Raw genomic sequence first — 15,083 nt, 5'->3', positions numbered from 1 at the left:
TACACACACAGCTCACTTTCTCTCATTTCTTCAGTCCAGGACTCCAGCACATGAAATGATGCCACCCACATTCAGAACAGATTTCCCACCCTACTTAACTTAATCTAGAACTGCCCTCAGAGATAAGCCGAGAGCTTTGTCTGCCAGGTGATTCTAGATCTCAAGTTGACAATATCAACTACCACGTCAAGTCTCCCAGGAAGTGACAACATGAGCCCAGAGAAATATAGTGAACATCAAGACTAAATACAATTCAAGGTGTAAGTGTGTGTGTGTGTGTGTGTGTGTGTGTGTGTGTGTGTGTAGATAAAGAGAGAGAGACAGAGAGAGAGAGAGAAGACTTAGAACACTACAACGATAGTTTTGACTTCTGAAGCTGGTAGACATCCTATTGATACTCAGTATGGGAATGAGGGTGCATGTACAGTACATGTCTAGTTAAAGTGTTAGTGTCTTTTGAGTCCAAATAAGAAGACAATGATTTATTCTGGTCTGAATGCAGCCTAGTAGTAGGTCCCCAGCTGCAAAGCTCCTATTTCCAAGAGTAAACAGAAAATACAATAGTAACCTCTCTTGCTTCTATTCCACTTCCTCAGAGGGTTTTTTCATACTGGAGAACCAAAACAGAGGTTTCTTCCCCCTTTCTAGTATTCTGATTACTAGGGCTGGAGCCAACTGTACACAGTCTTCACTAAGGGCTGGGTAGGTTCTGATTCTAGAAAATTCCATTGCAGGATACCTCTGAGGCCAGAGAGGCCATCTAGCAGAGTCATTACTCTGGATTAAGGCTTCGTGTAGTAATAAACTCAAAATATCCTCCCTGTCACTTGATTCACCTTTGTAAAACATACATATATACCACTGAGACCCATATGATGAGTGATACACTCTCCAGAGAATGCAATTGAAGGAAGCATAAGTATATCAAGGAGGAGAGAGATGCTTGGCCAACTCTCCACTGTCAGTTAATATCAGAGTGCTGACAGCAAAGGGGACTTGCACTCTTTGTGATCTCTGCTCATCCTCCCAAAAAGACTATTGATTCTATCTTATAGGATGAGCAACCTGAGTTGTCAAGTTCACACAGGTAGTAAGTGACTAATGTACTCCTGCACACTCAGTCTCTGGTGCGTCTTTGGAGAGTAGCACAAATGTGGTGTTTCTCTTTTATACCTGTCTTTGAAGCTGGACTGCTCACAATGAAGTTTGCTTGATACTACGACTGATGTTTCTTAAGTATATTGTTTCCAAAACCAAAGGAGTGGCTACCCAAGGTCTTCTGGTATGTTCAGAGTTATTTTTCTGCCTTTCTCATCTGGAGCCCGGGGTTTACATCCTAACAACATCATGCTTTGATCTAGCCAAAAAGGAGCAGGAGTTGGAAGTCCCAGTAGGTTTCCATAGTAGGAGCTTAAATGGGGCTTAAAACCTCAGCAGTACACGACATACAAGACCTATTCATTCACTGCTGGGAAGAGTACTCTTTGAGGCAAAATAACTCACCCCCATTCACATTTCAGAAGTAGTTCTGCCTCCTGCTCGATAGGCAAGTCCTTATTGCCATCTCTTTTCTAAACTCATTCCTAGCCTCAGGACCAGAACTCATCTACCCTCCATATGCTCGAACCGCATTCTACACTAATGTCACTACTACAGCTCTTAGCACTTTTGTTTTGGTTAACTGTAGAGGTAAGGTTCCTGAGACCATGTCCACAGTCTAGCACATTTCATATTTCACTATAGCTGAAACTACACTGATTGGGAGACAGTATCTCAAACAGTATCTCAAAAATCATTTTAAAAAAATATTGACAAGGGTACTGTGACATACCGTTAATTTGAAAATGTATCCTAAATTCAAGAAAGTTGAAACTTTTTTAAAACTTTGTATTAGCAGACATTAAGTATGGGAGCTGCAAGAAAGGTCCAATGGGTGGGGTGCTTGTTGTACAAGTGTGAGGGTCTGAGTTTGGAGCCCGAGTACCCAACCAATATCTTGCAATGACAGCGGAGGCTTGTAAGGAAGCATTGAGAGGCTGAGACGGTTAGAACCCAGAGGCTCAGTGGCCACTCAGACTAGCCAGTTGGGGAGTTTGCCGTTCAGTGGGAGACACTGTCTCAAAACTAATAAAGCAGAGCTGGGCAGTGCTGGCGCACGCCTTTAATCCCAGCACTTGGGAGCCAGAGGCAGATGTAGGCACATCTCTGTGGGTTCGAGGCCAGTCTGGTCTACAGAGGGAGTTCTAGAAACCCTGTTTGCAAAACCAAAACAGCTTAACTTCTGCAACACGGTAGTGCCACTACTAAGTATATACTCTGAAAAAGTGGAGAGTGAGAGAAGAAGACAGCTAATGTTGGCCTGTGGCATCCATATGCATGCACACACATATGTGCACACACCATATACACATATAAAATATTTCTAAAATTAGTAATGAACTATAATAACAAGGGTTCAGCAAAATTTAGAGAAACTGGAGCCCTAGGTGAAAGACAATCCAAGAATATGAACCACCCAGGCTTCTTGAGGGAAGAATTAAGAGGTCTTGGTGGTACTTTGTGGTTCTTTGTGCTGATTTCAAATTCTCCACTCAACAAATTAAAGGGATGAGTAATCTAATGTACTACCCCCATTTAAATACTTGTACAGAGAAACCCTGTCTCAAAAAACCAAAAAAAAAAAAAAAAACTTGTATAATTCACCTTCAATCTATGAGAAATTATTCTGATGAACTATTCTAGTCAGCTCTGCGAGACTCGTGAAATCCGAGAAGCAAGGTGATTACAGGGACATGGGTGGGGTTCAGAAAATTTGTCCTCATCCGGACTCTGTTTTTTTATGACAATTTAACCCACTGTTATTTCTGCCTGTACATGAAGAAGAACATTTAATTTCCTAGCTTTCTCCTAGCCTTTTTCCCCTGTTTTTATTTTAATGTTTATTCCATTTCAGCTTTGAACTATTAGCTCAGCAACCTTGGCTTCTTTTTCTCCTTGGCTCTCTGGACCGGGGAATGGAACCGGTAATGGAACAGGTAATGGAATGGGTATTGCTCATTGTCTACCTGGTTAGTCCAGGACCTAGGATTTCCATAGAGCCTTTAAATATGACAAGCCTTTCTGAATCTCAGCATCTGAGGTGGCTTCACCAGGAATTTATATTCCAGGAACATCCTGGAAATACAATTTCTTGACACCAAAGCTGGGCTAAGTCACATTATCTATCTATCTATCTATCTATCTATCTATCTATCTATCTATCTATCTATCTATCTATCTTCTCTAGACCCCTACCTACTCCCTCAGGTGCATAGACATACTCATGGAAAATGAAATAAACTTGCTGCAAACATGACTGATGGACTGACATCCTCCTGGAGTAAAAGTTGTTCATAAAAAAAAAAAAAGAAAGAGAGAGAGAGAGAGAGAGAGAGAGAGAGAGAGAGAGAGAGAGAGAGAAGAAAAGAAAAGGAAAAGAAAACAGAAGTAGGGACTGGAGAATTAAGTTGTTTATTCAGAGGACCTGAGTTCAACTCCAAGCTCCCAAATGGTGACTCACAACCATCCATACATAACTCCAATTCCTGGGATCCAATGCCCTCTTCTGATGTCTTTGAGCACCAGGCACACAGGTGGTACACAGACCTAAAGGCAGGCCAAGTATTCATTCACACACACACACACACACACACACACACACTAAATGAATAAATCCTTTTTTAAAAAAGAAATTAGATGACTGAGGATGTGGCTCCTTTGGTAGAGTGATTATCAAGTATGCACTAAGCCCTGCATTCCATCTTCAGGACTACATAAAAATATGTTGCGGTGGGGTATTCCTGTTATCCCAGCCATGAGATGAAAGTAGGATAATCAGAAGTTCAAGGTCATCTTAGACTATATGTTGAGATCAAAGCCAGCCAGGAATATGAGAAATCTATCTTGTCTAAAAGAAAATTGAATTAGGTCCAGGTTTGGTAGCAAACATTTGTGATCCTAGCAATTGGAAGAAGAAGGTATGAAGATTTGGAGTTTCCCATCAACAAAGGCTAAACATTGTAGCCCTGTTTCAACATTAAGGGTGTGAGTTTAACTCAATGATAGTCTTGCCTGTCCTAGCATAAATAAGACCCTGAGTTTGATTCCCAATTCTACATATACAGAATCAGAATTATATTGAATGATTGAGCTTGGTGGTATAGCACTGTGTGACAGCTCAGCATGCTATCATTAAGGAATGAGCACCTTTATGAGGCAAAGACAAATGAACGATTTTGAAGGGTGTTTTGAAGAACAAATACTTCAAATAGGGCAGAAAACTCATAGTTTCCATTTGTGGGTAGACCCTTGGTGTGAAGCCAGTGTGACCACTAAAACCCCAAACATCTTCGTTTCTTTGAACCCCAAACATCTTCGTTTCTTTGAACCCCAAACATCTTCGTTTCTTTGGTACCTGTATGAAGTCTACCAGGACAAAGTAAGAAAGTACCAACCTTTAACACCTTCCAACTGGAGCCAGTCTTCCCTGGCCAGGCAACCTTGCTTAGCCTTCAGGTCAGCTTAGTTCGCTTCCATCCATTACCTTCCCTGGCCTTAATGAATAAAGAAGAAATGAGAGAAAGGAGACACATTCTCCTTTACTCGCTCCACACACTCACTGGCACAGAATTTGGAGATGTTGAAATGCAAGTCAGCATATACTTTGTAGGAAAGGCAGGTATGTGGTGCAGGTACCCGAAAATATTAAAGTTGAATGTACCTGATGCCACAGCAATTCGACCTTACCACAGGTACAGTTAGTCACACTTTTCCAAATAAAAATCATTAAGTTGAAGTCACTACCTAAACATGGAACAGAATGTTGTTTTTTTTTCTTTTTCAGCGATGAGAGTCTTCCTATGTTGCTCAGGCTGGCCTTGTACCTCTAGGCTCCATTGATCCTTCAGCTCTTGCCTCTGGAGTGATGAAACTACAGGCCCATGTTACCATGCTAGGCTCTGAACAGCATCTTTATGATAGATCTGCTCCTTCATTTGATAAATGAGGGCTTTAAGCTCTAGAAAAGATAGTCAACAAGAAGCAAGTGCTAGAAATCAAAGTGTCCTGACTCCTAATTTGGGGATTTTTCCCACCCTCATGACTGCATTCTAACCTCATAGTCTGTGGTTATAACTGACTTGTTGGGCTAAAAAAAATACCCCAATAAAGGGGTTAGAGAGATGGCTCTGAGGTTAAAAGCACTAGATACAAAGGAAAAGCATAGTCCTCACAAACAGTCAAAATGTAGAGTTGTGGAGCTTGGTCCCAGTGGATATACATCTAAAGAACAACTCCTGCACCCAAGGCTCAGCAAACATTTTGGAAGAGAGGACAGAAAGATTTTAAGAGCCAGAGGACTAGGGAGCTTTTTGTGAGCTTGTGTCTTCTAATGATGTTAGGATCTACAGCTATAGAGTCTCAGCAACATGACTGCTTAACCATGAACTGAACAAGGACAACAGGAATAGATACGTCAAAATGGACAGGGGAACGCCCATGAGGCCTCAACTCTACACAAAGAACTACAGGAAACTAAGGAATGCTCCAAGTGGGAGAAGTAGTCTTCCCTTGGGAAGAGCACACCAATTGGTTATCCAATACCATATGCTCAGCCCCAAAGACATGCATACAAGTAGCATTATACAGACTAAGCAGGTTATATTTTGGAATATACATGTATATACATATGTGTGTGTGTGTGTGTGTGTGTGTGTGTGTGTGTGTGTGTGTGTAGGTAATAACAATTAATGAAAAAAGCAAGAATTTGAGAGAGCAGGGAGGAACTATTAGTAGGTTTAGAGGGAGGAAAGGGTAGGAAAAAACGATGTAATTTATTATAATCTCAAAAACAGGCCATGCAAATGTCTGATTACCACAAATCATAATGGTCAACACCCACAAATGTAAAGAATCAACTGGGCCATCACTTCCACCAAAGGACAGGGCCAGCACAGTTTTATTCTTTGTAAATGCAAAGCAAATTATCATTTTCTGAGCCCCTTACAGGGGTGGCTGATGACCTGAACCAAGCCAGCACACTAAAAGTTTGTCTAGGTGACATGTGACACCTTTCACAGCAGTCCTTGCTCAGTCCTGGAAGCCTGGCAAGGAGCTTAGAAACCACCCCCCACCCCCTACCCCCACCTCCCCACCCCGGCTGAACTTCAGAAGAACTGCATAAACAGAACGCCCCCTGCTGGCCAACCTAAGAAAATGCAAGAGCCGTGGCTGATGGAGGCCTGGCTTCTAGCAAAGGTCAGAACAATGACTCAAAATCAGCTTGTAGTCTATGGGAAGTGCGTCCAAGTCCGAGGAGAAAGCAGGAGGAAATCAGCAGCGGAGACTGTGTTCTGTGTTCCTGACATGTTTACATGCACCTAATTAAGGTTGAACCCCCCCCCCCAAAGAAAGCAGAGGCATTTCTGTCCTGCCGAGTTTGGCCCAGCAACTGAAAGACTCACAGGCATATTTGTTTGTTTCAAGAATCACAGGCATATTTTATGCTTATACATGTAAACAGATTTTTTATTGTTCACATTGATTACCACAGATGGGAAAACATTGATGTGCCAAGGACATGGCTAACAAGGTCACACAGTGCTGCTCATTCAGTCATCTACGATCTAGTGAATCAGTTTGGGTTGTTTGGTTGTTTTGTGTATATATATATATATATATATATCCCATACAAAAGAGATTTTAGAACTTCTCATTCAGAGTCTCACAATGCCTTCATCAGAAAGAGAAACAGCTGCTTTGAAGTCAGCATCTGCATAATTGGTAGGTGCTCTGATTCACCAGAAGTAAAGATTACACGCTTTCAAATACATTTTAGCAGTACACAAATATATATAGTACGATAAATATTGATTTGGCTCAATAGCGTTCCCAGTGAAAGGCTTTTTGTTTTTTAAGTTTAAAAAATATTCCCAGTAAAGTGGTCAGCAGGATTTGACGACCTTACCACTGAAGCAACGTGTCTTCCAAGCACCTCCAGAGCCCTGCTGTTCTTCACCCTTAGGGTCTTCTCGACTCTCAGCTCATTCTTGATGGCACCCAGCTCCAAGCGGATCTTTTCCATCTCCAGCTCGTAAAACAACTTCATTTCTTCTCTGAGGAGCGCAGTATTTAGTTCAGTTTGATGCTTCAGTTTCCTGACAGCGTCTTTCAAGTTCCTGTTCTCTAGGCTCAACCTGTACATGACTTCTTTGGCTTGCTGGAGCTCTTCAGTTAAGTTTTTTACGTTTGTCGCTTTTTCAGACAGGTCGTTTTTTAAAGCTTGCAGTTCCCGGTCTTTCTTGGAAGCACCTGTCCCTGGTTCTTGAAAATTGACAGCTTTCACGGAGGCTTCCTTTCTAAAGTTCAAAAGTTCTTTTTCGGCGTTTTCAAAGTCCCGTTCAATCTCCCGGCATTTCAGGCTGAGTTCTCCCAGCTCTTCGTTCAGAAGGTGTAGGCGGAGTTTTGGAGGCATTGCTTCTGTCCATTTCTTCCTGGTGACTTGTGTGGCGGCCGGCAATTTCTTCTTATTCCACGCGGAGGCGCTCTCCCTTCTGTGTGAACTTTCCTTCGTTGCATCATCCAAATGAAGAGAGTCCCAGAAGGCAGAATTGGTATTTGCATCATTCTTTGACACGTTCATTCTTCTCTCTCTTAAATTTGAATCTTGTTCTCCTTCTGCTATCTGGGAAGAATAGTCTTTCCTCTTGAATTTATTTCCTTCTTGAGTGTTCCTAACGGAGAAGTTAGACACTCTCCCCATCCTCTTGTGGTTGTCTGCTGATGACTGTTCAGAGAGAGGCTGGGGTGGAGCAGCAGCTTCCTGAAAATCGTGCTCGTTTAAAAAAGGAGTGAACGTATTGTCTTTCCAGTGCTTTCTTCGAGCATCCATTTTCCTGGGTACCTGTTTGATTTCCTGAAAAACAAAATTTAAAACCAAGCCTAATTATCTCCATGGGTTAGCCCATGCATGGGTAGTCGAAAGAACTAAGAATATTGATTTCCCCCCCCCTTCCCCCTGAGACTGCCTGAACATGTGGAAGCCAGTTCTCCTCAAACTAACTTGCACCTCCTGTTAGTTTATAAATGAAAAGGGCTAACATAGCTAAATTCGACAAACACCTGCACCACTAAAATTCTTCCATTCCATGAAATAGAATCAGTAAGTGAACACACAGAGTTATTCTTTGTAGAATAACAGTCCTGTGAGAAGGCACCTGTATGCACAGAAAACAGTGCTTTAAATAATAAAAAAGGTTCTTTTGGAATTACTAGGCAAATATTGTTAACATGCCTTTTCCTTGAATATGTCTGACCTTTCTCCCCCCGCTCCCCGTGCCCCCTCCCGCCAGTTTTCTCAGGTAGAACTACTGTTTGTTCATTCTTTAAAGTGACCGAAAAGAAACTTCAAGGCTTGATGCAACGTGAGCTACTTCTGGTAAAGCTTAGCGCAGACTTCCTCATGACTAACTCTGCCAAATGCCCTTCTGCCTTGACCTATGAATTCCTGCTGGTCCAGCCTTAGGCTTCTCCTTTAGGAAAGCCTGCCAAGTGTACGGAATTCTCTGTTCTGAGAGCCATTTTATAGAGAGATGTCAGGTCAACAGTTGAAGATCTTAATGCTATTAGAAGTGTTTTCCTTATACAGGCTCTAAGTATAGGACTTTTACAGGGCAGTTCCTGCCAGTGTGGAGCACGTGCTTCATCATTCCAGCCCTGGGGAAAGGTGGAGGCATGGCGATCAGGAGTTCAAGGCCAGTCTTGGCTGCTCCTAATGGAGTTTGAGAACAGCCTGGCCTTCAGGAGACACTCCCCCGCCCCTCAAACAACAAAGAAGCCTTCAAGAAGTAGCTAATCAGGGCGGAATTGTTCCTCAGTGACAGGGTGTTTCTTTACTGTGTAACAAATCCTGGTTTTCATCCCCGGTTCTTATTGACAAACTCAAACAAGAAATCCATGGCGCACATTTGTCAGAATCGTGGTTTTTTTTCTAGAAATAGAATTTTCTGACTTTTTTAAAAATTCTTTTAGTCACAATGCAGAACAGTCTATATGACATGCCTGTCCCAGGAAGGAGTGATGGTCATAATCCTGGCATCGCTCCTTTTTAGAAATAGGAACACAAGCGAGTCAAGGAACAACAGCCATCAGGAGAAGAAGCTGACGCAGGAGCAACGAGGCTGGTGTGAGTTTGTGAGCCACACCTCTTCAGAAACCAAAATGTGACCAGAGAACTCTGTTACAAAAACATTGTTTTTAAAGCTTGTGATGATAGCAAGGGCAGCGAGATGACTGACAGACTGATTTTACCTGATTCTGGATGGAAAAACAACATTGGTGGGATTGATGAGGAAGGAGGTGAAAACTGCACAGTTAAGATGAGGCCACTCACCTTATACCTTGACACACTAGTAGTGAGACATCTAAGAGGAACTTCTAGGTACAGCTAAAAGTTACTGTAGAAAACTCCTCATTAATAATTTTAATGGTACATACACCTTGGGTGCATACACACCCTTACTTTTTCATGTTTACTCCATCTTTCTTCCCCATCCCTCTGGAGAATTTCCTGAGTGTCTGAAAGGATGTCCCTTTCAATGAATCCTAGAAATCCAGTACTTTATCTGAGAACCAGGAGGAGTCCATTCGTTAAATAACTGGGCTCAGAGAAACTGAGCGACTCGAGCAAGGCCAAGTAGCCTTTACTGATAAAGCTGAGGTCCTGTCTCCCAGGTCGGTGCTTGCTCTGAAAACCCCCTTTCTTCATCGGCTAGGAGTCTTTCCACAAGACAGAAAGAACGGATTCCACTGTTTGCAGAGCTTAGGTTATCCTTTAAGGAGCCACAAGAGGAGAGAGAAAGGCTGAATGGGGGAGGGGAGGGAAGGAAGAAAGGTCTGAAAGGCTCCCTGGCATTCCTCTCCCCAGGCTCCCACAGGCGGGGTCAGAAGGTCTCTGCGATGCTCTCTTTTCTCTTTCATGGGTAAGACAGCCTTTAAGGACTTGTTCCCACATTTAGTTCGAGCGTGGTAAAACTCCAGGTGGGGTTGAACGCTGTTAGCAGCAACCTTCTTCTGCGCTGTTTGTTTTTACTGCACAACAAGCATGGCATGAGGATTTGGAGCAAGGACAAGGGACATGCTTCAAAAATGACACCCCTCCACGTTGGCTTGGCAGCCATTTTTTTCTCAATCAGCGTCACTAGGTAATTTGCCTCAGCAGAAGGGAAAACATTACTGAAAGTGTAAACATGCCCTTTCAGCTGGTCCGAGTGCACATTTGTTCTTGTGTGTCTACTCAACTCTGCATTGAATCTTGAAGGACTGAAGGAGACCCAAGAGAAATGAGCAATTTAAAGAAGCCAGTCAGAACAGGACAGGAAAAAAAAATAAAGCCAAGACAAAAATAACAGAGTTCTACAAAAATTATTCCCTAGGCCTGTGGGACTCTCCTGCTATATTGTATAACTATCTACATTTGTGTCTGGCATGAATTCATAGTGAACTTCTGATAGTTCTAGCTCGTATCCCACCTAAAATTGTTACCATTTATCTTCTGGTGACTATTCTGTGCTGGCAGTTTTATACAGTAAGGGACACTGGCCTCATGCTTCATTAGTATTATTTTTTTCCTTTAAAACAGTTGGCTACTTATTGACAACTCTTCCTTGAGAAACATGTGTGGGATATGTCTTATTTGTTCCCCAAGCAACTCTATGGTAAACTCTGTGCTTAAGATCTCAAAGGGGCTGGAGAGATGGCTCAGCAGTTAAGAACACTGACTGCTCTTCCGAAGGTCCTGAGTTCAAATCCCAGCAACCACATGGTGGCTCACAACCATCCATAATGAGATCTGATGACCTCTTCTGGTGTGTCTGAAGACAGCTACCATGTACTTACATATAACAATAAATAAATCTTTAAAAAAAAAGTCTGTGTTAAAGCCGGACAGTGGTGGCACACGCCTTTAATCCCAGCACTTGGGAGGCAGAGGCAGGCGAGTGTCTGAGTTTGAGGCCAGCCTGATCTACAGAATGAGTTCTAGGACAGCCAGGGATACACAGAGAAACTCTGTCTCTGAAAAAAAAAATCTGTGTTAAAGATGTCTTCAATGAACCAAAATGAGGAGGAAGAGGCAGAGGAGGACAGGAGAGGCTGAAACAGGAGTGTCACCTGAGTATCAAGAATTCTACAAAAGAATTTTGGAGTCACTGATGAAACAACTTAAGAGTGAATTAATAACATAATATTAATGTTGAGAACTAACCAAGAATGGTCATTTATTAAGGCTCTCTGGATATATCATTGTACTGAAAATACTAGGTGAAAGTATATCTATCCTTACATAGCTTCGGGAAATGATATGCTACTGTTTATTGGGAAAGGAGAAATCAATAAATCAATGACCTCTCTTTCATTTTCAAGGTCAGGCTCTGGGAAGGAAACTTCCATTAAAGTGCATAGAAAACTTAATTATTTGTTTTCTAAAGTATTTGTATTTGAAAGCATATGCTTTGGGAAATTTTCTGATACAACCCCAATATAGCCCCCCCCCCCAAGTTGTGTTATTCCATTTACATTAGAATTCGGTTTGAAATTTTCAGAGCTCTTTTGGTATATCTCTGTCTGTAAATGCAATTGCTTTCCCCCAGCACAGGTAGGCATTACTGGGAAGCGGTTATGGGAGGATGTGGGAAGCTTTTCTCCACTTCACAAAGGCCCTTCTTCCCAGTAAACCTGAGTGATTCTTGGTAATGATTATCCCCTGACCCATGTTGAGCAACTTCTGTCAGGACTCAGCCCCTCAGCTTCCCTCAACTAAACAGTCCCCTTTCAGGGCTGAAGAGATGGCTCAGCAGTTAAGAACATTGGCTGCTGTTGCTAGAGGGCCTGAGTTCGATTCCCAGCACCAACATGGCAGCTCACAACTGTTTGTAATACCAGTTCCAGGGGATCCATGGCACCAGGCATGCATGTGGTGCACATATCTGTGCATGTAGGCAAAAACCCATACACATGAAATAAATTAGTCTTAAAAAAAAAAGTCCAGTGGTGGCGCACACCTTTAATCCCAGCACTTGTGAGGCAGAAGCAGGCGAATATCTGAGTTCAAGGCCAGCCTGGTCTACAGAGTGAGTTCCAGGACAGCCAGGGCTACACAGAGAAACCCTGTCTGTGTGGAAAAACAAAACAAAACAAGTCCTGACTTTCAGTCATTGCCCAAGGACCATCAGATGAGAACAAAATCCTCCCAACCCCTCAGCCCAAAAAGCCCCCTCTCTTTATCTTTGGATGTTTTCCACTCTTTTGACTCTCAAGGGGAAAAAAAAAAACTGCTCAGCCAAAATAGGAAAAGAAAATATTTTCCTCAGCTAGGCATGGCAGTGCATGCCTTTAATCCCAGTACTCAGGAGGTAGATCTCTGTAATTTTGAGGCCAGCCTGGTCTACATAGTGAATTAAGGATAGCCTGGTCTACATAATGAGTTAAGGGCAGCCAGGGATACGGAGTGAGACTGTCTCAAAAAAAGGAAAAAAAAAAGTAAGAAAGAGTTGTAACTTTCCCCCTATTCCCGTTGCTTTCCGGCAGGAAGCAGAAGATTCTGACCTGGTTCCTTGAGGGTACCTTTTTCATTCCCCAGCCTCTTTCACTAGGTTGTAAAAAACCACTCAGTAACAAAATGAAACCCCAAGTGAGCTGTGTGCAGCCCCAGCTATGCCTTACTAGACAACATTGAGGGCAGGCTAGAAAGGGGAAATCTGGAGAAAGGGTTAAGTGCAGGTTGTGGCAAGCTACGCTGCTGCTCACCTTTCAGAACCGCTCAAGACTCGCCTTCCCGGAAGCTGCAGATTCTTAAGGTAAGGAACCGGGATAAGGAACCTACTTCACAGGTGGTTAACAGCAAATGGCCCTCCTCAAGCACTCTGATCCCTGACAGCAGTAACCTGGGGCTCACAGCTAAATCTACATATGGAGATTCCCTGCTGTGTCTAGAACCTGTCACACTGGCTTTGTTTGGGAAAAGCAGAGATTTTTCTCTCCAAAACTATTAAGTAAATTCATTTTTCTCCCCCACTTCACATCTATCTGTCATATTCCCTTTTTCTGTTACCATCGGTGAGCATTGAGACCTGAAGCTAAGTATATTGGTCACACTGGTATCTGGTAACAATGATTTTTAACTGAGTTATTTTGGGGTTTTGTTTTTAAGAAGGAAAAAGGAAAATCTCTACTGTCCTCCCTAGCTTACGAACTTCGCGGGATGACATTTTAAGGCAAGGGCTTTCATGTTTCCCCTGAAGTTTATTTGACTTAGCTCAAGTCTTCAGGGCACTTTTCTTTTGAACGTTTATGAGGCCGTCTTGGAAGCGTGCTGACAGGGATGAGTGATGCTTTGCTTACAAAGTTGAAGGTTTATGTTGGGCAAGACTCTGAGCTTCTGAACTCCCAGGATGAGATAACAACCAGAACAACTGTACTTACCCTTCCTGAGGTCCAAGGTCTTAGACCGGATGTCACTGGTCTCCTCCAGCTTGAGCTGGAAAAAACAGTTCACCACCACCACCCCCACCTCCCTACAGGAAATATAATTTAAAGAATGTCCCAAACCCATGTTATTCTCTGAAGTGTCCATTCAAGTCACAGATGCTACACCTACAATGTCTGTGGGTCTATCTGCAATGTGGCACCAGACAGAAGTCATTTCTCTTTCTAAGTTTTCAGCCCATTTTTCCAAGTGTTATGCTACCGTCTTCCTTCCTCGGGCAATACAAATGTCAAGTGGGGCAAGAACCACACTGATACTGCATTCACCACGGTTATCTCTTTACCCTGAGCATGTATTGAACAGACAAGCCACCTGTGGTGGAGACAGAAGCTTGCTGATTACAATGTGCCTACCAAGAGTCACAGGGCTGGAACCTAGGCCTGGCTTCCCTCCTTCGAGTAGAGTTAATTTGTAAAAACATGACACAGAGAAATGGTCCCGCTTTTTTTTTTTTTTTTTTTTTGCTTTCATCTTTCAGGGTTCTAACATATGGGTCAAGTGCCCACTTCCCTGGACAGAATGTCCCTTCTATTGTTTAGGCAATATGGAGAGAGAAACAAAGTGCCACCGAAAACTCAGCACTGTGTGTGGCTATGATCCTCAATTCTTTGTTATTAGTGTGAAATTATCCCTTCTTGAAGAAAAGATACGGAGTCCCCTGAGTTCCCAAGGCTTAGACTTTATTACTATGGGAGTCACATTCTTGCTATAAAGCTGTATCTTTATATGCATAGTTTGGGGATTTTTCTCTGTGAATGGTTAACTGAAACTCCTGCCATCCTTGCTTCTATGGAAAAGAAGGTGGCCAGGAACAAGATGTTGTTAGAACCCCCACTGCAGGTGACTCTTTTCACCTCCCAGTCCAGATCCTGTAGCTAGTGGGTGAATGGATAAGCTTGACCCCACTTCTCTGTCCACAACCCCTTTCCCACGCCCTGTTTCTTTTCTTTCCAAACACACGCTAGCTCCAGCCTGGGGCTCTCAAGAGAAAAAAAAAAAAACCTGCTGCTGGGACTTCCTTGGTTTTCCGCCCTCTTGCTGGGAGAGTCAGGGGGTAAAGAGGGGCGCGCCAGGGGAACCCGGGATGTCCCTTACACAGACATACCTGGAAGCGCGGGTGCGGTTGGAGAGCCCTGTCCACTCTTCCCCGAAGCCGGTCACTACCGACAGGAGGCAGCCCCTTGTTCAGTGCTAGCCACCACGACCCGGCCAGGCTGGCCCGGGGCAGAGCCTCTGCAGTGCAGCTCCAGCGCGGGCCGCACTGTTGCCTAGCAACCAGGCGGATGGATTTAAAGGGACCGGGCACTGAAGGAACCGGTCGCTGCAGGTTGAGTACTGCTGCTAGTCAGGGAGTCAAGGCCGGACCAGAGCACTGAGCATGCCCGGTAGGGCGGCCACTGTGGTGGCTTCTGCCAGGCAAGAGATAGGAAAGCAGGGAGAAGACGCTGAGTCAGAATAGGAAAGGTCAAGAAAATGCTAGGCAAACCCATGCACCGCTGGGACT

The 15,083-nt window shown here is 43.4% G+C and overlaps 1 protein-coding gene across 2 annotated transcripts; it reads right to left on the bottom strand.

Annotated features, from left to right (window-relative positions):
* Nucleotides 1–6,535: 6,535 nt before the first annotated feature.
* Ccdc160 (coiled-coil domain containing 160) lies at nt 6,536–14,810 on the bottom strand. Of its 2 annotated transcripts, none has more exons than XM_006541511.1 (2): nt 13,516–14,678; nt 6,536–7,951 (listed from the first exon to the last, which is right to left on the bottom strand). In XM_006541511.1, exon 2 carries the CDS (start codon nt 7,925–7,927, stop codon nt 6,956–6,958), a length of 972 nt encoding a protein of 323 aa, XP_006541574.1. In that variant the 5' UTR covers nt 7,928–7,951; nt 13,516–14,678; the 3' UTR covers nt 6,536–6,955. The 2 variants fall into 2 exon arrangements, with proteins under 2 accessions (XP_006541574.1, NP_001029231.1); NM_001034059.1 differs by lacking the exon at nt 13,516–14,678 and adding an exon at nt 14,685–14,810 and having other exon boundaries at nt 6,542–7,951.
* Nucleotides 14,811–15,083: the final 273 nt, after the last annotated feature.

This window comes from Mus musculus, chromosome X (genome assembly GCF_000001635.26).
Source record: "Mus musculus strain C57BL/6J chromosome X, GRCm38.p6 C57BL/6J".
Taxonomy (NCBI): Eukaryota; Metazoa; Chordata; class Mammalia; order Rodentia; family Muridae; genus Mus; species Mus musculus.
Note: the sequence above shows the minus strand (reverse complement) of the source record. Positions and strands in the feature narration are given on the sequence as shown.

Coding starts and splice junctions, on each gene's coding strand:
- Ccdc160 (NM_001034059.1), bottom strand. CDS start 7,927: ATGGATGCTCGAAGAAAGCACTGGAAAGACAATACGTTCACTCCTTTT.